Genomic DNA, 22,797 nt, shown 5'->3' with positions numbered 1-22,797 from the left:
AGGGAAGAATGGAAAAAAGGATCTTGTTTGTGAGCTGGGATATTTTTCAACACCTGGAGAATTCCTGGGCCCACCTACAGACGTTCTCTTAAACTTGTAACCAACCCTTACAATTTCTCCCAATCATTGCCAAAAAGATTTCTTATGGGTTAAAAGGAAAAATAAATATGCTTCAGAAGTAGGCTCCTGAGCAGGGCTTACATAACCCTGGGTTGGGGAAATGAGAAGTGTTCCCTCTCCAGGTGTTGAGGTGGGAAGTACAGAGCTTGCTAGCTTCTTCCTCCACAATGGGTGCTGAACTATCAGACCCAGGGAATTAGGGTAACCTATAGCCACCGTGTGAGCTAGTCATTGACAGTCAGGCTGTCACCAAATGTTTTATATAACTGTTCTCCCAAGATTTTAAAAGTTATATTATTAGTGGAACAGTTTTGAAATGGGTGAAGCTTCATTATATTTTTAAAATAATTGTTAGAAATGCAGGCTACAAAGCAGTGACAACGGAACCCTAATGGATTCTGTATTGCAATTCCATTGCAAATCGGTTAAAATGAAGATACTGCTGTCTGGTTAGCTAGGATGAGCTCCTAAGTAGTGCTTTTGTCTATGCATAACTGTTCCATACATAACACAAAATAGAAGCTATAGGTTTTCATCAAAGTGAAACACAAAAAGAAAGCCAATGAAATTGAACACGCACATGCACACAAAAGACATTGTACCTTTGCATGTTTCTTCTTTAAAGAATTTAGCTCTTTCTGTTGTTTCTTTAAATGTTTCAAGTAAGCCTGTGGGGGGGGAAAGAGAATCCAAAATAAGTTGTGTGTGAATGTGTGTGTTTTGTAGTCAGAATGATTGCAATTGGAGAGAAACAAAAATATTTTGGTTTTACCAACATGCATAATACAAGAGTGTCTGCAAAATGGTCCAATTACCTTCATCTGCTTTAAATCTTCTATCCTCACTTGAGGGATAAGTTCAATGCCTAAAAAAAGTCATTAAAAGTTACTGTGCATATTAAAAATCAGAAATGATAACCGTTCATCTGAAATTTACAGATTTGAAAACTTATCTAATGACTTTGAAGCAGAATTACATGTAATGTTATGGATATAAACACCTTAAATTCCTATGATACAGCATTTAAATAGACCATTGAAATGCTTAGTATCTTAGGCTCCCTATAAGAAGAGCCTGAGAAGTCTCCTTCTCACAAACAAGATTTCTGTGCACATGACATATTGATGGTAGACTCTCAGGAGAAATCCAAAAGGGAGAGAGAAAGAGGGAGGATAGGGCACAGGAAGAAATAGGGTGTACTTCTAGCAGAAATGCACTCTCAGCCTGATCCTATGTATAAATGGCACTCTTGAGAGTCACTCTACCAGGATGAAAGGAAGGTGGGCTTTTGTGACTTCAGATGAGTCAGATGAGAGCTTCAGAGGTTTTATAAAACCTTTCAGGTAAGAGAACTCCCATGGCTTGGGAAAATTTCTGGAAAAGCACCGCAACTAAGGTCAACATTCTTAGCAGTTGGTAGATGGGCTAAGCAACTCCAAAAAGGGATCTGATCAGGCACAATGTCATCTATTACAGTTACTTTAATCATCTGCATTTCAAGGCATATAATATCAGTCAACTAACTCTCAACTCTATTTCCAAACTTAATCATCATCAAAGAACAAAATACTTTTTTTTTCAGTATCATTTTTTTAACAAATTTCATCTTTGGACGTTAGTAACTATAGTGTGGAGCAACATACAGGGCATAATGAAAATTATTGTATAACAGAATGCTGCCATCAGAACCTACATTAATGCAATAAGTCAGCCAACTATCTGAGTAAAGCTAGCCCAGGTGTTGTTATGGCAACCACCATTGCAGAAGAATCTGAATCCTTAGTGGTTTCTGTTCACAGATTTTCATTTGGGGCCAACAAAATGAATGTGTCCTCTGCACTGTAATTGATTTCCATTAGAATCCCAAAGGCCAGGGTAGGATACATTCAAGAAACATCCAGCATCAAGTCCCAGGCCAGTATTTCTCCAGCTTGGCTCATTTTAAGATCTGCACATCCAGTATGAGGGTGGGAAGGCTGTAGAGGCAGAGTCTTAGAGGAGAGAAATTAGGGTTGGCATCTATAACATTTTAGGATAGGAGTGTGAAGGGTTTGTGGGGTCCCTCTCTGATGTCTTGTGTCTGAGATCACAAGCCACCTTCCTGCTTTTTGGCAGAGAGTAAATGAAAAGGTGGTGTAGGACAGGGAACTGAATCCTGACACAGCTAATAGCTCTTTACCCTTGAGTCTCAGTTCTCTAGCCTATAAAAGGAATATGCAGGATTTGGGAGGCATATAAGATCCTTCACAGATCTACCAACTAGTATATGATCTTGACCCAGATGACTAGATTTTCTTTTTTCTAAATATTGAGAAGCAGGAACCTGCAAAAACTTACACCTCCCTCAATAACATTTATTGGAGAAAGACACAAATAACTTGTAAAATTTTTGGTTCCTATAAATGATCTAATTAGAACAAAGAAACACACATTTTACAGAAAAGGAAACTATATATACTCAGTTCTATCTATTTGCCTAGAGCAGTGTGATCAGTAAAACTTTTATAATTTTTTCTTTTTTTTTTTTAGTTGTAGATGGACACAATACCTTTACTTTACTTATTTTTATGTGGTACTGAGGATCAGTGTCTCACACGTGCGAGTCAAGTGCTCCACCACTGAACTACAACCCCAGCCATGGGTAGAAATTTTGGATGACAATGGAAGTTTCCTATGTGCAAGGTGTCCAATAGAGAGCCACCACCTACATGTGTGGCTCCTGAGCACCTAAAATATTGCAAGTGTGAATAAGAAACTCAAGGTCTAATTCTCAAGCTTAAATGAAATTAAATACATTAAAAAGCCACAAGTGGCTACAGGTCTCTATCTTGGATGGTGGGCAATTGCAGGATTCTCTGGTAGGAAAGTAGGTCAAGTAGCACATTTCAGGTTCCAAAGATTCTGGCTAATTGAATTTCCACTATATAAAGTTTCGTTCTTATCAACATAGTTCCTCTAAAATCACCTGTTTTCTCTCAATCCCTAATTTGAAAATTAACTAGGAACTGAGTAATTTCTTTTTAATTCTTTGTCTTTAAAATGGAAAAGGTTATGAAGCAGCATGGGTGCAGTCACTGCAAATCCAGGAGAAGCAATCTGAGAACCTCCCAGCCAGCGCCTCACCTTTGGAGAGGAGAGGAATCCACTCGGCTGTATATTATACTCTTGCCACCTGGGATTTCGCTCAGGGCCTTGTTTCACCAGTACCTCTCTTTTGTTTTTTTCTTCTCTTTCTCTTCCTTAGTTCCTACTGACAGCACCAGTGGTCCACCAGAGCCTGCATTCCATGTCTTATGCCATATCAAGATTTTTTTTTAAAGCCAGGTTCCCACCCTCATCATCCAAGTGTCTCTGGCTCCACAGTAATTTATTTTAGTTATAAGTTCCTGAGTCCTGTACATAATTTCTTCTCAAAACGAATTCTTCTGTTTTCATATTATGTTTTTATTACTGCCTTTAGTTATACATAACATCGGGGTTCATTTTGACATAATCATATAAGCATGCAGTGTAATTTGCTCCACCTCAGTCCCCAGTATTTTCTCTTCTCCCCCCACTCTTCTTTGCTTCCCTTTCCTCTATTCTCTATATCTTCCTTCTATTTATTGTTTTTTTTAAATTTCAGCTTTATGTATATATACATAAAGCACTGAGAACTATTCATTCTTATAAACCTCTTTTTTCTTTCTATTCATTCTGCCTAACTATTCTTATCACCCCTCCACTTGATCCGACCCTCCTTCCTCCTCTTAATCTACCACAGATTTACTATCACTTGTTTCTTCCCAGATGTATCAGCAATAGTTTGAACTCAAAGATGTTCAGAATCAGAATCATTTTCCTCTTCTCAATGACTCTCAAAAACAGTTCCTCCTCTTAACAACTCTACTTTGCTTACCATCCAGCTCTGGGACCTCACCTTGAAGTCTCTGAGTTTTCACTGACCCTTTCCCTCCCTAAGGCTCACATTCAAACTATTCTTCCTCCCTATTCTTCCTTCTCTTTCTTTTTACTCATTCTTCCTTCCTATTCTTCCTTCCCTTTCTTTTTCTCCTTCTGACTACTCCTAGCTCTATCCAGGACCTCCTTTTCCACTGTCATTCTTTCATTAGCCTCCTCCTTACTAAGAAGAAAGGCTGCTTAACCCTTCTTAGACATGGTCCCAGAAAAACATTGATGATGAGGTGGGTCTCACCTGTAAACCTTTTTCTCTGGTTGTTAACACTCTATAAATATAACATGGTATATGCTGTGACAGAGGCATGATTCTTAATGAATCTTAGCATCTTGCCCTTTCAATTAATTCAGTAATTAAGACAGTACTAATCTTCTTAAAATTCTTCATTCATTGCTGTGCCCCATCTCCTTATTGGGGTGATCCAAGAAACCTTTCCAGACCAGGAAGAAAGCTTGCCATGACCTATTAGCATTGCCTGTACCCTCTTTCCCTGTACTGAATTGCTTTCCATCTTGTTCCTGCCCAGGCTGCCTTCTCTGGGGCTTCTCCATCCTTCTAAAACTTTCCATTTGAATCAGATCTATGTTTTAAGGTCCAGCTCGACTGGAACCTTACCCTCCTCCCCACTTTCAGGTGTCCTGAGTAAGCTGCCCAGATGAACAATAGGGAGACCCTTCTTGTCAGAGCATCCGTGGGGAAGAATAGAGCAGAGTGACAGCTGCTTGGCTCCTTCAAATGCAGACTTCTTGGGAACCAAGGTAAAGCAGCTCTAAACACAAGCATGCTCCCTCTGGAACAAGGATCACAGCTGTCTTAAGTTGGTCACACTCTTTCTCAGGCTACCTAACACCATATAATTTCTAATGTCTTTATGTATTGGTGGATGTGAGACAAGAACTTTAACACAGCTCCCTCATTTTCCACTGTCCGTCTCTGTCTGAGTGGCTAATGTTCATAATGACCAGGGCCAGTATGCAATGCCCAAAGCCTGTGTCATTACATTGCTCCATGTTCTTTTCAAGAAAGAACAGACAAACAGCTGTAGGACCAGGGCAAACTGAGATACTTTGTGCCTTCTCATTTTCTAATTTGTTTCACAAAGCTCAATGCACAGTTTCCCACTAAATTGCTACATTGCTTTGGATTGGAAAAGTCTGTCACTTCTTAATTTTAACTGCAGCACTGTGTGTACATAAGTGTAAGAAAAACTTGATTTCCTTATATTGAGGACACTGAAATCATGCATAAATGAATAAACAAAACTGACAGTAAAAATCCATAAGGTAAAAGAAAAATTCTTATTGCTGTAAGAAGAGTGACTGTCGTAAATGATTAAAGGTCAAGGAGGATATTTAAAATGTTTAATTATCAGTGTAGGATGAGCACCATTCAATCAGAATAGAAGTCTAGCCAATTAGAATGAAAGCCAACTTTAAATAACCAGCCCATTTGGCTGGATACTAGCACATGGGACATAATATTGGGTGATGATACCTCTCAAGAGCTTTCGTTTCATCCGTGGGTAGCCAGGTGGAAATGGCTTTCAAATGTCCATCTGATAATGCCATAAATAAGTAAATAATCATGAGTGCTAAATATCTATGCATGGTGATTGGGAGACATACAATGAAGGAATTTTAGAAATGTCCCAATAGTCACAATATTGGTTCATGAGCCCATTGCCTATCAAGAGAAGCACAGTATCCATAGGACAGTGGGAATGAGTCAGCTACTAACATGACTATGTCAGAGGCTTTTTTTTTTTTTTAATCCACAAAGGGCACTGCACTAAAACATTTTCTCAAACTATGGATGTTGCATCCCATGTAACTAAGGTACAGAGGCTCTAGTAGTTGAAGCACAAATGTTCACTCCATATATATATATATTTTTTTTTTCTTTTCTTTTGAACTCAGGGGTACTCAACCACTGAGCCACATCCCCAGTCTTATTTTGTATTTCATTTAGAGACAGGGTCTCAATGAATTGATTAGTGCCTTGCTTTTGCTAAGGCTGGTTTTGAACTCTTGATCCTTCTGTCTCAGCCTCCAGAGGCACTGGGATTACAGGTGTGCACCACTGTGCCCAGTTTTCACCCCCTATTAAACAGGGAAATTAAGTGCTTTGTCTAATCCATAAGAAAATGTGCTCCTTTGCAGTTTTAAGATCAAGTGAAAACTGGCAAAATTAGTGATTCTAAATCCCCTTATGAAAGACAATTTTAATAGTGGCTCCAATTGCCAGAAGAGGTAAGGAGCCCCACAACTCTACTGCACCTTTCTTGGCTTCCACGCCGGGGCCCAGGGCGGCTGTAGTGGTGGGTCTGAGCTCGGAGCTACTCTGAGGAGTCACGTTGGCTTTGGCTGGGTTGGCCTTTCCTTTCTTGTCATTCTTGGAAGTGTCGCTGGGCACATCGGCTATGTCACTCTGGAACAAAAACATTCAGACTGACCCAAATGAAAGTCACCCAAGATTGAATATCTTACACATTGTTTTAATGGATTCCATCTAGCCTCAGCCTCTCCTGTTCCCCTGCCCCGGAGTTTTACTCTCTGAAAGGATCTTTGCCTGGGAGGAGTAGAGAGGATATGGATTCCTTAGGCATAAGGCAAAGGATGGAGACAAGGAAAGAAAATGGTACACCTTTCCAGCTCCTGGAGAGAGGGCTGCTTCTACTCTAAAAGGAGGAGCGTGGCAAAGAAAACATTTAAAAATAAAAGAATCCACAAAGCATGAACTGGAATGGGAGGCATTGATACAAGGGTTAAAAATGAAGAAGCAATCACAAATGCTGTCTTCATTCATTCACTGAACTGGGTTAGTTGGTTCTTCAAAAGCATTTTATATTGTAAATTGCTCTACTATCATCACAGATGTTTTCCATTTCATTTCTAATGGGGCAGGGGTCCTCACATGTACTAAGTTACTATCATTGGCTTTTTCTGATGGTAGCCACATTTTACTCAATAGCCTATACTGTTGTAGACCCTTGAAACTATTAGGAAATCAATAAGCTCAGTTTTTAAATCCCCTTCAATAATTTATTACTTTGTCTTGCTTTTGTAATCACGGTTTGGTGACCAAACTCCCCCACCTTGACTATATCTAATCAACCATGTCTACTTACAGTTTCAATGCCCATAGCTCTCATTTGGTCTGCTCTCTTTTCTGTAATTGAGAGAAATTTCTTTGGATCTGATAAAGCATCCACAATATCTGAAAAAGAAGACGCAAGAGCTGTCAATTCTCTGTCTTACTGAAAACATCAAGAAAATACAGCTAATAAATTCTCCATAATCCTGGACACCTGTGAAGCTTCCCATTAGGAGTCTTCTCCTAGGATGAAATACATGGGTATAAAAAGCACAGCTAGTTGCAAACAACAACAACAACAAAAACAAGAAATAAAGAAAGGCACGAGTCAAAGACCAAATGACTTCCTCTGCCCTCTTTGTTGTTCCCCAAATAATGAAGATGGAGGGCAGGGCAAACCAAATGAGCTGCCATGGGCTCTTTTCATTTACTTTGTGTGCCTTTGAGCAAGTTGATTTATGCCCCCAGCATCAGTTTCCCCATGTGAAGATTGGGGTAGATACCACCTGCCCTGCAGAGTTAATGTGAGATCAATGAGATGATGAATGTAGAAATATTGGAGGTGCCACTACACTATCTTATTTTAAGATTCAGAAGGCTAATGTTTAGTTAAAGCTAATTTTATTTCCACGGTAGATAAACTGAAATATTTCTCCAGTGTTTTCCCAGCTAGGACTTGCACTTAAAAAACAGTAAAATTTCGGGGCTAGGGTTGTGGCTCAGTTGCAGAGCGCTTGCCTCACACATGTGGGGCACTGGGTTCAATCCTCAGCACCACATAAAAATAAATAAACAAAGTAAAGGTATTGTGTCCAGGTGTAATTAAACAATATTTAAAAAAACAGTAAAATTTCATCTTTTATATAACATTGTTTGACGAGTTCCAAGTACTTTCAGAGTTTCATATAATTTTGCATAATTTACCAACACTATAGAAGGAATAATTGCTCTTCCTAAAACATTCTGTAATTTACAAATTTTAAAAATGGCTTTGGTTTACATATTTTTCCCTAACAGAATCACTTTCCTAATTACATTTTTAAGATGAATTTTCTCAGCACATGGGATATATAATTCTGTTTAAATGTTTTCCTTTCCTTTTTTAAATACAAAATTAAATAAGCCCGTGGTAAATGTTAAAGTGTATAAAGTAAAAAATTCCTGCCAATCCTGTACCTCAAAGGTAAATATTGTTATTCATTGCCTGTATGCTTCTAGATTTTTTAAAGACTCTAAATGGTTTCATAGTTTTCTGTAACAGTTTTTAAAATTTCACATATCTTAAAAATACTTCCATGTTGGCAATTTGGATCTTTTATGTTAGTTGTAAAAGCTGCTTAATATTCCTTTTCCTGGGTAGTGGTAATCTGTTTAACCAGTTTCCTATTGGTAAACAATTGGGATCCTTTCAGTTATTTGCTATTAAAATACTGCTGTGGTGAATGTCCATGAACACTTCACAGCAATAGCTTTGTATGTGTTCAAAGGATAATTCCTAGAAGCTAGAATGGTAGCTAAGGAAGTGTATTGGCACTGTGGTTGTTTTTGCCAAATTGCCCTCCACAGATGCTGAATCAAATTATTTTTTACTAGTAGTATATGATGAAGTCTAATTTTGGTTATCACAATTGGCCCCTGAGAACATTTTGCCCCTTTTTTATGGATGTGGACAAATTAATTCTTAAACCTTGCTCAGGGAAAGAATCACAATTATTTTTGAGAATTAATATTTAGGAATTTACCTATTTTAACTCTATAGGCAGGTGGTGTGCAGTTGGAGGAGCAGGTCACTGGAGGGAAAGTCTTTTGGGGTTATATTTTGATCCTGTTGAGTAGATCTCTCTTTCCTTCCCGATTGCTATGTCCTGAGCTATTTTCCTCCTCCACACCCTTCCGCCATGATGTTCTGCCTCATCTGGGATCCAGAACAATGGAGTCAACTGACTATGAACTGAAACCTCTGAAACCAATACCCAAATAAACTTTTCCTGCTTTGAAATTGTTCTTGTCAGGTCTTTTGGTCATGGTGATGAAAAAGCTAACCATAACAAATAATAATATCCTATCTAACAAATTTGGCAGTGATTTCTTAAGATGACATAATACATAATCCATCTTAATATTTTCCCCACATAGAGTAGCTTTGTTTGAATCAAGATACAAAGTCCACTCTATGTCACTGACATACTATGTCTCTGAAGTTAATCTCTTCTATTTGATTTTTATATTGCATGGATCCAAGACATATCAAGTGCCCTATAAAAATGTCCCTTATTCTGCACTTATCTCCATTTTTTCCAGCTCTAAGGCTTGACATTCTCCTTTTGCAAGAATACTTGACAGAAGGTGCTGTGAATTCATATGCATCACATGGAGGGACATAAAGCCTGGTTGTTCCTCTTGGGATGGTAAATTTATCCAGCAGGCTCATCTTGATCTCTGCATCTCTATAAAATATGGCTTTTTCCCTTCACAACCAACTGCTGTCCCTCATGGTAATACTTTGCACCCAACAATACTGTTCACGGTACTGTCATCTCTCTTCGGTTGCATTTCATAATGAGGACATATGAAGCTATGAGAGCTCCTCTGATGCTGACTCAGCTCCTTCCTGCACTGGATCCTCATGCTCTGTGGTCACTAGTCATCTACCATGAAATGATGTGTTAGGAGCAGCACAAGAGTTTCCTCAAGTCATCTGCATGCCATGGGATGGGCCTTATGAATCACATATAGCACATGGGGATGCATTTTGACCAAGCTGGACTTTTCAATTGTGTCTGACTCCCAAATGCCTCTTTGTCTTTTCAACCACACTGTCAAAGGGCAAAGTGAGGTTTAACTGTCCACTTAACTATCTCATCTTTCTCTGGATGAGAAGGTCTCCTCCAGTCTAGGCCTTTCCCTACTCTGACACATCAGAGACACTTTGCTTTGTGTTCAATCCCAATAGCACATTTCAGTAGGTGATCCACAGGGATGGCTTGTTAGGAAATATGTACTTGCTTGTCTTTAATGATTGCATATACAATTTGAAGGCCTGAAGAGAGTTAATGACATTTTTGAGGAATAACTAAAAGTCCTACCATTAGGAATAACAGATAATGCTTTAGTCACTTAAAACCAGTTAAAGCAAGGCACTGAAGAATCAAACAATCCATAATCCTTCCATCTTCACAAACTACTGTAGTTTTTGCATATTTTGCTATGACTTTTGCATCTGAGTTTATGTTTTACATAGTTTCCTTAAAGTCATATAATCAGCTCTTTATTTATTTATTTATTTTTAATAAAAACTTGTTTAAATTAACTTTAATGGAACAAAAAAAGGTGATTACAAAAGGACTAAAGGTCAAAGATAAGGCTAAAGTTACCAGGTTATTGAAAACGGTTGTTTTATTCCTGGCAAATTTCAAATAACAAATTAAGATACTTTTAGAATATCTAATTTTGTCATGCAGTGGCAGGTACTTATTCTGCAGTTAGAATTATAGATCTATGCAGAAGGGAAACAACTGAATAATCAGGAAAGTTCCAATCAAATTTTTCATGAAAGTGTTCAGCACTAGGGAAACCAGGCATTAGCCTCTTTTCTATAATTTCTGCATTTTAACTCACTTTGTCCTCTGGCCAGAGGCCAGTTATTGAGACAGATAGATAGAAAGATAAATAGCTATATAGATAACTGGTAGATGACAGAGTGCCACACACCAAAAAAGGAAATTAATTTTTAATAATCACATTTGAAATAATGTGTAACTAGGAAATCAGAAGTATTACCTCAAATTTCAAATACCTATATACTTGGATAATTCTATTTGCAAATACTATTTATTTATTTTTCCTTGCCTTAGCACAGAAAAATGATTTGAAGAAATGCCTAAATAAATCTGGCATATTCTTAGTCAACATTTTGCATATGCAAGCAAACATAGTCTTTTTCTTTGGTGCCAATATGACATTTCACTGGGCTCTGTTCAGTTGGTTGGGGGCGAGGCCAGTGTGGTGGGTGCGTATATCCCATTTAGGTAAGTAAGGGCCCCCTCTGGGCATTGTCAGGAACTGATTTTAAATGCTGATCAGCATTTGTTAGCAGGTGAATATGTCTAGCCTAGCCACACTGTACACCTAACAGGGTACAGAGCTGCACACATAAACTCCTCACTCTGCAGAGAACCCACAAGGTAAGCTAAAATATTCTGGACCCTCCGAGGCCACAGCAGGGGCTCTGGAACCTGCCTATTTAAAAAGAAACCAATTTGCTTTATCTCATGTGCTTTTTTCTTCTAGGTTTAACTGAAGCTTTGCTTTTGTGTATTTTTTAAAAAGTACCATTTATTTCTGTCATTTCCAAAAGCCTCTCTCTTTTGGTGAAGACTCCATATATACTATGCTTCCTTTTCCCTCCCTCTCTCCCACTCTTCCTTCCTCACCTCCATATAGAATTGAAAGCATCAATTTAGATGTCCCTAAGCACTAAAGAGAAGATAGCAATCCACTAATATAGACTCCCAGATACTCTCTTTTTGGAAGAAGTAAGGTTTGTAAATGTGCTTGCTTAACCATTGTTTTTCAAGGAATTTGGGTGTCTTGGTACTGAGCACCAAGACTCCTCCTTGTCACTCCTATGAGTCTGTTTCTGGCCCAGGTTCCCTCAGAGTCTCCACTCTATTATTTCTATAATCAAGAGATAGTGGCAAAAGAGAAACACATTTTCCTAATGGCTGTGAGGTGATGCTAATAAAGATCAACAAATCTCACAACAAATCTCATAACCCTCTTACCTTTTACCAAATGATTAGCCATTTGTCACAATAATAGATCTTTCGTTTTGCATTTCCTACAATAATAGATTTTTTTAATAGGTGCTCAGGGCAATAGTATCCGTTGGTCAAATGTGACTGGGAAATATCAATTGCTTAATATACAAATTTCCAGTGAACCTTTTTGTTTGTTTGTTTGTTTATTTGCAGTGTTGGGGATTGAAGCCAGGATCTTGCACCTTCTAGGCAAGTGCACTACTACTGAGCTACATTTCCAGCCTCTCCAATGTATATCAGCAGAATCTATCCTGCTTCCTTCCCCTCCAGATCTATTCTTGGAATTCTTTTTCTTTTTTTCTTTTTTCTTTTTTTTGTGATAATGTGGATTGAGCTCAGGGGCACTCTACCATTGAGCTACAGTCCCATCCCTCTTTATTTTATCTTTTGAGAAAGGACCTCACTAAGTTGCCCAGGCTGACCTTGAACTTGCTATCCTCCTGTCTCAGCCTTCCAAGTTGTTGGGATTACAGGTATGTCTTCCCATGCCCAGCTCTTTTTGGAGTTCTATTTTCAGTAGCTGAGAAAAGGCCATAAAAAAATATATTACATGTGTGAGGTCCTGAGTTTAAGCTCTTGCTCCAAAGAAATAAAGATAATACTATGAGCCTGCAAATTGAGTTTTCAGTACATATTGAATAGAACGAATCTGAAATTATGACATTTTGGCATTCACTAAGGAGAAGACAAAGTCCAGCAACTTTAACTTGCATCAAGAAGTCCTGAGATCCCTGCTTCAGGAATGGCACTTTAATTGAGGATGCTCCTTCTCTGGAAATATCTGGTGTAAGAAACAGCCATCTATCTTTGGAAAGGGTTGGAAAACAACCGCGTGAGGTTGTGGGCAAAGTGAAGGAGAAACATGCCGCCTACCTCCCGGATGTATCTTTAATCATAGGGGAGGCGGAAAGGGGGAAGCAGGCAAATAAACAAATGGTCACTTCATCCTGCTTTATGTAAAATAGCCAATCTGCAGAAAAGGAGACAAAATCTATTGCTACAGAAGTAATGCCCAGGAAACAGCTCCGAGTGTCATTTAAATATAAAGCTGAGGCTCCATATATTCTGGAACCATTTAGTAATAACAAAAGGGCAGAAAATGATAAAACCCATTCAAATCAACAGTGAGTGGGAAAACAGAAATTCTGACACTCCTTTAATTGTCACTGGCCCTGCAACTGTTTCCTGTCCCCAACAGCAATGGCTAATGGTGACAAAGCTGCATGATGAGTAAATTCTCTTGCCAGCAGCGTATGCACCCACAGACAAAGCAACAGAGACAACCCGGTGCTCTTAGTCCCACTGACTTTGACAAAGGCAAAATGGCCCTTAGCACCCAACCTAGAATTTCTATTTGTATGCGAATGTGGGAGTAAAAGATAGGACTCATTTTTTTTTTCATATTCAGTAGCAAAATAATATTGAAAGAAGTAAGACAAAGCTTTTTCACTCATTCCAAGTCATCTGTTTCCTAAATATTACCATTTTCTTTATTATTCCAAAATTTCGTTGCTGACTAAGAGAATCATTACAGTTCACATCCAGACTGCTGAGAAACAGAATTCTCAATGAAAGTTCCGACATTCAAGGTAGCCATGTGCTATATGCTCTGAATGTGGTCTGTCCCCATCAAAACTCACTGAAATTTAATTGTCAATGTAATGATATTGAGAAGTGGTGGGGGCCTGTAAAAGGTGTTTAGATCATGGAGGCTCCATGCTCATGAAGGGATTAATGTAGTTTCTGTAAGAGCGGGTTATCTTGAAAGCATGTGGTTGTAAAAGTGTCCAGTCCCATTTGCCCCTCATTTCTTTGTAAGCTCTCACTGGCCCTTCTGCTTTTTCCATCATGCATGGAAAAGCACAAAGACCTCATCAGAAGCCAAGCAAATGTTGCTGCCCTTTCTTGGACTTCTAGCCTCCAGAACTTTGAAGTAAGCCTCTTTTCTTTATAAAGTACCCAGTCTCAGTTGTTCTGTTATATCAATAGAAAATGAACTAAGACTTCATATTGGTTCGGTTATATTTTTGTGTGTTTTTGGGAGTTATTATACAGTAGTAATGAGGAGGAGATTTGATTGCCTCTGTTTTCTAGGGGGCAAGGACAGAAAATAGATAACTCATGAGAGTGAAAGAGGAGCAGGTGAAGAAAATGGGCTCTGGAGCTATTTCATGTTGAGGGGTAGCTGGGTCAGCCACAGTTCAAAGTCTCTACAGAGTTCCAGATGCAGGAGGGCAGAATTAATTAGGAACAATTACAAAAGCAGCAAAGTTCCTCATCTGTAGGAATCCATCACCGTATAGTGACCTCATGAAATAGAACTCCAAAAAATAAGTGATCAGGAACTCCTGTACACACTTGTCTAAACTTGGAAAGGCCTTAGGAACATTTTTCTTGTTTCTGTAAAATGATGCCACCCACCTGACTTTGCTACCAATGCATTAGAATTCTGAAACTTCTTAGTAGGCACAGGGTTAAGAGATTTTTCTTAGGATGACCATGACACATATATTGACTGTGGCATTTCATACAAAATAAAGGGTAAGTTATGGCGAGTGAAGAAAATAGAACCAATGGATTTTTTCTTTACCTTGTTAAAAATACACAAAAAGGAAAAGAGAATTAATAGAGGGACTGCTATGGTCAGTATTGTTCCAAGAGCTCATTTGATCCTTGTTTTGTGAGGTGGGGACCAATGTTATCCAATAAGAGCACTAAGATATAAAGCATTCTGCTTAATTCTATGAGGTCAGGTGGCCAATAGTCAGCAGTTCTTAGGTAACAGCTATGTGACCTTAGTCAAATAGCCTCCTGTCAGCCAAGCAGAATAGTCTTTGAATCATCAACCATTATATTCATAGAACTTTATATAGACATTGAAATTGTATCTGAGACTCCCTTGGAGATTATGAAACAGGGAGACAAAAAAAGGGCGCAGGAGAGAGATGTTATGAGTAGATTAAATTTTGATTTAAACAATTAAGGGAAACTAGGAACAACCTAATTAAAAACAACAACCAAAAAGAAAAAGGGTACTAAAGGGGAACTTGTAGGAAAGGGATACAAGTGACCAAGAAATATATAAAAATATGTTCAGTCTGACTCATAATTAAGCAAGTTGAAATAAGATATCATTTTTACTACCACTACTAGTAAAAATTAAGAATTTTTTTAGAAACCAGAATTGATGACAGTGAGAACAAGCAGTGTGAAGACAATTTGTAGGATTAAATACTGATCCAATCCAAAGAGCTGGACAGAGATAAAGTGGCAGAGCCATCACTGTGAGCATTACTAGGCCAAACTCAAATCACTGAAATCCAAAACTTTTTCATCATCAAAATGATGTGAATAAAAAAGGAAAGTTTTTTGATGCCATCCCATTTATTGATTTTTTATTTTACTTCTTGCACTTTAGGAGTCTGGTTAAGAAATTCGGTTCCTAAGAGGATATGTTAGAGTGTGGGGCCTACAATTTTTCTAGTATGTGCAGGGTTTCTGTCTAATACTTAGGTCCTTGATCCACATTGAGTTGAGTTTTGTGCAGGGTGAGAGATAGGGGTTTAATTTCATTTTGTTACACATGGACTTCAAGTTTTCCCAGCACCATTTGTTGAAGAGGCTATCTTTTCTTCAATTTATGTTTCTGGTGCCTTTGTCTAGTATGAGATAACTGTATTAGTGTGAGTTTTTCTCTGTGTCTTCTATTCTATTCCATTGGTCTTCATGCCTGTTCTGGCACCAATACCATGCTGTTTTTGTTACTAGCTCTGTAGAATAATTTAGGGTCTGGTATTGTGATGCCTCCTGTTTCACTCTTCTTTCTAAGGATTGTTTTGGCTATTTATGGGTTTCTTATTTTTGCAAAGAAATTTTTATGACTGCCTTTTCCATTTATTTCTATGAAGACCACCATTGGAACTTTGATGGGAATTGCATTGAATCTGTAAAGCACGTTTAGTAGTATGGCCATTTTGACAATATTAATTCTGCCTCTCCAAAAACGTGGGAGGTATGAAAAAAGAACCTACAGAATAGAAGAAAATCTTTGCCACCTGTACCTTAGATAGAGCATTAATTTCTGGTATACATAAAGAACTCAAAAAACTTACCCCCCCAAAAAAAATAAGTGTCTGGAACTGAACAGATACTTCGCAGAAGAAGAAATATGAATAGTCAACAAACATGAAAAAATGTTCAACATCTCTAGCAATTAGAAAAATGCAAATTGAAACTACACATTTGACCCTGCTATTGCCCTTCTCGGACTATTTCCTGAAGACCTTAAAAGAGCATGCTACAGGGATACTGCCACATCGATGTTCATAGCAGCACAATTCACAATAGCTAGACTGTGGAACCAACCCAGATGCCCTTCAATAGATGAATGGATAAAAAAAATGTGGCATTTATACACCATGGAGTATTACGCAGCACTAAAAAATGACAAAATCATGGAATTTGCAGGGAAATGGATGGCACTAGAGCAGATTATGCTTAGTGAAGCTAGCCAATCCCTAAAAACCAAATACCAAATGTCTTCTTTGATATAATGAGAGCAACTATGAACAGAGTAGGGAGGAAGAGCAGGAAGAAAAGATTAACTTTAAACAGAGACATGAGATGGGAGGGAAAGAGAGAGAAAAGGGAAATTGCATGGAAATGAAGGGAGACCCTCATTGCTATACAAAATTACATATAAGAGGTTGTGAGGGGAATGGGAAAATAAACAAGGAGAGAAATGAATTACAGTAGATGGGGTAGAGAGAGAAGATGTGAGGGAAGGGGAGGGGGGATAGTAGGGGATAGGAAAGGTAGCAGAATACAACAGTTACTAATAGGGCATTATGTAAAATTGTGGATGTGTAACCGACATGATTCTGCAATCTGCATTTGGGGTAAAATTGGGAGTTCATAACCCACTTCAATCTAGTGTATGAAATATGATATGTCAAGAGCTTTGTAATGTTGTGAACAACCAATAAAAAAACAGAAAAAAAAGAAACTACACAGACTTCCATTTCACTCCTGTCAGAATGAAAACTATTAAGAATACAAGCAACAGTAAATGCTGGCAAGGATGTGGGGAAAAGGGAAAAGTCCTACAATACACTGCTGGTAGACGTGCAACCACTCTGGAAATTAGTATGGAGATTCCTCAAAAAAGGAACAGAACCACCATTTGACCCAGTTATCCCACTCATTGGTATACATCCAAAGGACTGAACATCAGCATACTACAGTGATGCAGACATATCAGTGTTTATAGCAGCTCAATTCACAATAGCTAAACTATGTAACAAACCAAGTATCCTTCAACAGAAGAGTGGATAATGAAAATGTGATATATATATATATATATATATATATATATATATATATATATATATATATATACACACACACACACACACACACACACACACACACACACACAATGGTAAATGACTCAACCATAAAGAATGATTGTGACATTTGCTAGTAAATGGATGGATCTAGAGACCATCATGCTAAGTGAAATAGCCAGTCCCCCCAAACTGAAGATTGAATATTTTCTGTGATATGTGGAAGCTAATCCAATAAGGAGGCAGGGAGAACAGAAGTTCAGTAGATTAGACAATAGGGAATGGAAGGGGGGATAGAAGAAGGAAAGACAGTGGAATAAATCTGACATAACTGTCCTATGTAGATACATGGAAACATCACAGTGAATTCCACCACATGTACATCCACAAGAATGGGGTACTAAGTAGAATAAGATATATTCCATGCTTGCATAATGATATCAAAATGGATTCTGCAGTCATGTATAACTAAAAAGAACCAAAAAAAAACTTAAAAGAAAATTGCCAAGACAAAAAGTTTTGGATTTCAGAACATTTTGGATGCCAGATTTTCAGATTAAGGATGGGTCATCTCTCAATGTCCCACTACTGAAGTCTCCCTCAGCCCACTCCAGCTAATCACTCTGTAGTTCAATGTTATCAATGCCCTTTGGCTCTACTACTCTTTCAACATTTACCATACAGTGTGTCACATTTATGCATATGAATAAACCTTCATATATATATATATATGAAGGTAGAAAATTCTTCAGGCTAAGTGTATACCACTTTTTCAGCTTTACATTTCTTCTTTGTTATTTGTATAGTAGATACTAAACAATAACTACTATACAAATATCTTAAGGAAGAAAAAATAGTTACAAAACAGTTACAAACTATTTCATTGATTACATCAATGAAATATAAATGTATTCTTTAAATAGGTAAATGTTGGAAAATTTTTATCATACACTTGCTATTCAGCAACCTGTACCTGAAGCTTTAAATACTCATGTACTCCTTGGTGTGATAAATCCATTTCAAAGAATTCATCTTCAGGAAATGATGACAAATATTTCTAAAACCTTATATTTAGGGTTCTAAGGTTCAATAATCTTTCTTTTTCTGTTTTTTTTTGTACCAAGGATTGAACTCAGGGGCACTCAACCACTGAGCCACATCCCCAGCCCTATTTTGTATTTTATTTACAGACAGGGTCTCACTGAGTTGCTTATCAATATTGTTTCTAAGAGACAAAAGTGGAAATGACTTCATTGTTTTTCAGTGACTAAACTAGAATAATAAAATGTAATCCTATGCAGCTGATAAAAATATAAAAAATATTTCAAGACATGGGACATTCTCCTTTAAGTGAAAAAAAGTGGGAGTGGGGGGCAAATGAGGATGCACAGTTAAGATGCAAGTTTTTTATTATAAAATGTAAAAAGAAATGTGATAAAAGTAAACAGGAGTTCACCCTGGGCAGAGGATTGATGGGGAACTGTTATTCTCTTTTTGTGTAATCAGAATTAATTTCTGATATATATTTTAGTTGCCCCACCTTTTATGGAATAAACTTATTGTATGTATTTGGGGAATGAAGTAATGAATACACATTATCTTTCTTTAGCCAAATAAAAATGTGATCCTGCATATCAACACCTATTTCTTTCCTCTAGGAAATGCTGGAGTGTGATGAAGTAGTTTCACTTTGAACTTGTTCCTACAGAATCAACAGAGAACATCAATATTCTAGGAACATGGACTCTATAGATATCCTAGCTCACTGATTTATTATGTAGGTCTGAATGTGGGAGGTGGCTAAGCAGAAGAAAATGAATACATCTGTACATCAAGAGGGATCAAGAATTTGGAGAAAGGCGATCCCCATATTCTTCTCTGGTTATCTTCAGATAAGACCCTTAAACCTTGTAACATCTTCCCTCAGTTTCTTCACAAATAAAAGAAAGGCCCAGTGAATTCTGAATCAACTGTCTTTGAAAGTCAAATCAGAGGTTAAGACATCAACTGCTGAATCCCATCAACTGTAACATGGCACGAAAATTTCAAATACTTCTAGAATAGAATAGAATCAGTCACAGGGACCTCGTAGGGAAGAATACTTGGTGGACTATTATTCAAGAGATTAATTTGGGTCAATACTTAGCTGCCAACACTGGCGATAAGTTACATTATAAATACAGATATTTCTTTAGCATAGATCTACATATGCCCATATTCATTCAGGACAATTTCAGATTTTTGGACTCTCTTTAAAGTGCCTGGCACAATAAAGGGGCTCAACAAATTTTATTTCCCTCTTTCCTAATCAAATGGCTCCTTTCCCAGAAAGGAATTATAGTCTCATCTGAAATTTAACCCACACAGGGGCAAAATTTTAAATTTTTCCACCATATGGATGTATAAAACTACTTCTAAAGTACATTAGGTATTTATCACACATTCTCTGCTTCCTATGCTCAAATATGTGGAAGATCATTTAAAGCATCCATTGATGCCTCCAGGCCACTGTTGTGTTGCAACACAGGCAGGATTTTGGGGTTTACCACAGGTGGGGACACAGCTCCCAAACACAGTCCAGGCTTCTGGTCTCCTGTTCTGTTCCACTTATCCAGCCCCACAGCACCCTTGCCCCACCACTTTTATGGGTTCTTTTGTCTGCTGCTATATCATGTTGCTTCTAGTTTTCTTAATTTTGGTAAAAAAAAACAAAGTGGAAGAAAGAAGGAATATGTACTATGGATTTTGAGACTGACAAAACCTTCATGGCTTAATTTACTTTTTGAACTTGATGTAGTTGTATTGTCTTTGCAGGTGACAAAACGAGACATTTGAGAGGTTCCATCTTATTCTCAAGACCACTAGTCATCAGTGGACAGTTAGGATTTGAGACCTTGGCTAAGGTGATGTGGTCACTCTGCTGGGCTGTTTCCTTCTGTATGATGACTCTGAGAATATCATGCCCCCCCCCTTTTATGTCCCTGGTTTATTGGAGGCTAGGTAGAGTTAACAATTTGGGTGTAGTAAAAATGCTATCATATGATACAGTTTGGATTCTTCCCACAGATTACCTTAGAAATGCCAATATGGGTTGATGACTGGGAATTTTAAGAAATTATTGCCTTATGAATTTGGAAGAAAATTGAGGTATGTTGTTAACCGAGTTCAATGTAAGATCATTGAGTGATGCCAACTGATAAGATAGTGTTTCATATCATTTTTCTTCTCACTTTGGTAGTACAAATAAAACCTTCATAAAAATTATAGAAATTAATAAATATTATAAAAGCATAACATTTTATTGTTATGATTATTATTTTGGTACCTGGGATTGAACTCAGGGGTACTTGACCATGGAGCCACATCCCCAATCCTAACTTGTATTTATTTAGAGACAGAGTCTCACCAAGTTGCTTAGTGCTTTGCTTTTGCTGAAGCTGGCTTTCAACTGGCAATCCTCCTGCCTCAGCCTCCCAAGCTGCAGGGATTACACACATGAGCCACTTTGCTGGGCAGCATAACATTTTAAAATAAGAAACGACATTATAGATAGTCTATCCTTGTCCTTTCATTTCCTATTGTGAAATCTGAGGTTACCATTTATCCTTACTTTCTTCAATATAACCAGGGTTTGCAGCATAGGCGGGAAGGATACCATTGTTATTCCTTTTTTCAGGATAGGCTGAATATTTTACAATTCTATAATTTAGTACCACATCTGTATCATACTCTAACCACCTGCTTATCTTACCTCCAAACCCATCAGGCACGTATGTTTTAAGAACAATATTGCAGAAAATTGTTGGGAGTGATAATGGTTTGTTTCCCTCATTCCGAAGGGAAATGTGTCGATAGCCTGCTTGGAGGCCATCCAGTGGAAGGATCCTCTGGCCAATCAGCTTGTTGTTGTCATCATATACTGCTATTCTCAAGACAGCCAGGTCTGGCAGGATCACCTACAAACAAAGAACAAGATTTCTCATTGGTTTTTGTAACACAGCTCCCAAGAACCACAACTCTAAGAATCTGGACCAAATCCACATTGCTTGTAAATATACCTTTATGGTGAAAGTGAATTGATGATTCATTAGCATTTCTAAGGTGTCCTCTGTAAGCTACAAGGCCAACGCACTAAGAAAGGTAATTGGAACAGGTTTTCTGGAAGTCATCAAAAGTGTTGGAAGGAATGAATATTAAAGATTATGACTCTAATCTTTGTCATCTTTCCCCATTCATCCTCGTGTCATGGGTGATACAAAGGAGACTCTGAGAAATCAGTGACTTTTATTAACCTCAGAGATTGTCAGTGACAGAGTGGGGACTAATCATGGCAGCTTTTGCCTTCTAATCCTATAAACTGTCTCATGACCTGGGCTGCTCTGACATTTAGCATACCTGTTTTTAAGAATGTGTAAAGTGCCTTTGAAATGTTTCATTTGTAAAAGACAATCCATGTATTCATTTGAATTATCCTTGTTTCTTTCACATTTTTGTATATTTAAATAGAGGAAGAAGCAGCTAAAAACATTAGTAGTCCAAGAAATATAAAGATATGCTGATTTTAAGATATCTGTCATCCCTAAACTGAATAAATGGACATAAAATCTGAATTCAGATGGCAGAATCTCTATTAAGATACAAAATAACAACAAGACAAAAGAAAATCTGATGTATTTAGTTAGGAATGCCTTTTGATTAGCTTCTTGAGAGCAACCAGGACATCCTGGCTGATCTGAATGCTGTGTCTAGGCTAGGCAATGGGTAGCTAGCCTCTTTACATCTGGACAATATAATTTAATTCCAACTCCACGAAGATGAAGAGGTGAGTCTAGTTAAAGTTCAACCACTGTCCTCACTCTTTTTACTTATGTGATTGGGAGTTTAGGCTTAAGACACTTCTGCCTTGTGATAATGATGCAAACAACAAAAAAGGAACAAGAATGAGAAAGGAGACAAAGCACTTGATATCTGTGAGAGGCAATTTAGCTTCTCAAGAACAGAAAGGGATCCAGAATTGGCATTTTGTTTCTGGGTCAGAAATATGACATATTAAAACCAAGTTGATATTTCCTTATTCATAAAAAAAAAGAGTACCTGAGAAAACTTTCTGAATTTCTACACATGTGTAAGGGGATAATTACTTATGCCAAAGAACACAATTTCATACCCGCAACATATCCAGCTGTAACTAATTGCAAAGACCAGGGAAGAAAAAGGGGGAAACCACAGCTCATTCACCCCACATCACAAGAATGCTGATGGGAGTGCAATGGATAATGGTGCTTGGGGAACTCAAATTTCAAAATGGCCTGATTTATCAAATCCACAGAGATCTCCCTTAACTTGGCTTATATAAGCCAGTTACTGTACTCTAAAATGGATAATCCCTAACCTTTCAAGACAAGCAGCTGATTGTCTGTGTTCCGTGACATATAAATGGAGTGGAACCACCTGGAAAGCC

General features: G+C 37.8%; 1 protein-coding gene across 15 annotated transcripts in view; it reads right to left on the bottom strand.

The window, feature by feature from the left end:
• Nucleotides 1-22,797, bottom strand: part of PLCB4 (phospholipase C beta 4) — a 388,840-nt gene that overhangs the window by 32,202 nt on the left and 333,841 nt on the right. For all 15 annotated transcript variants that reach the window (XM_081291654.1, XM_081291650.1, XM_081291653.1 and 12 more), the window contains 5 exons: nt 21,088-21,292; nt 7,206-7,294; nt 6,355-6,505; nt 936-985; nt 723-788 (listed from right to left, as the gene is read on the bottom strand). In XM_081291654.1, the coding sequence (XP_081147780.1) occupies nt 723-788; nt 936-985; nt 6,355-6,505; nt 7,206-7,294; nt 21,088-21,292 (561 nt within the window). The remainder of the gene's footprint in view (nt 1-722; nt 789-935; nt 986-6,354; nt 6,506-7,205; nt 7,295-21,087; nt 21,293-22,797) is intronic.

Source organism: Spermophilus citellus, assembly GCF_964194105.1.
Source record: "Spermophilus citellus genome assembly, chromosome: 4".
NCBI lineage: Eukaryota > Metazoa > Chordata > Mammalia > Rodentia > Sciuridae > Spermophilus > Spermophilus citellus.
Note: the sequence above shows the minus strand (reverse complement) of the source record. Positions and strands in the feature narration are given on the sequence as shown.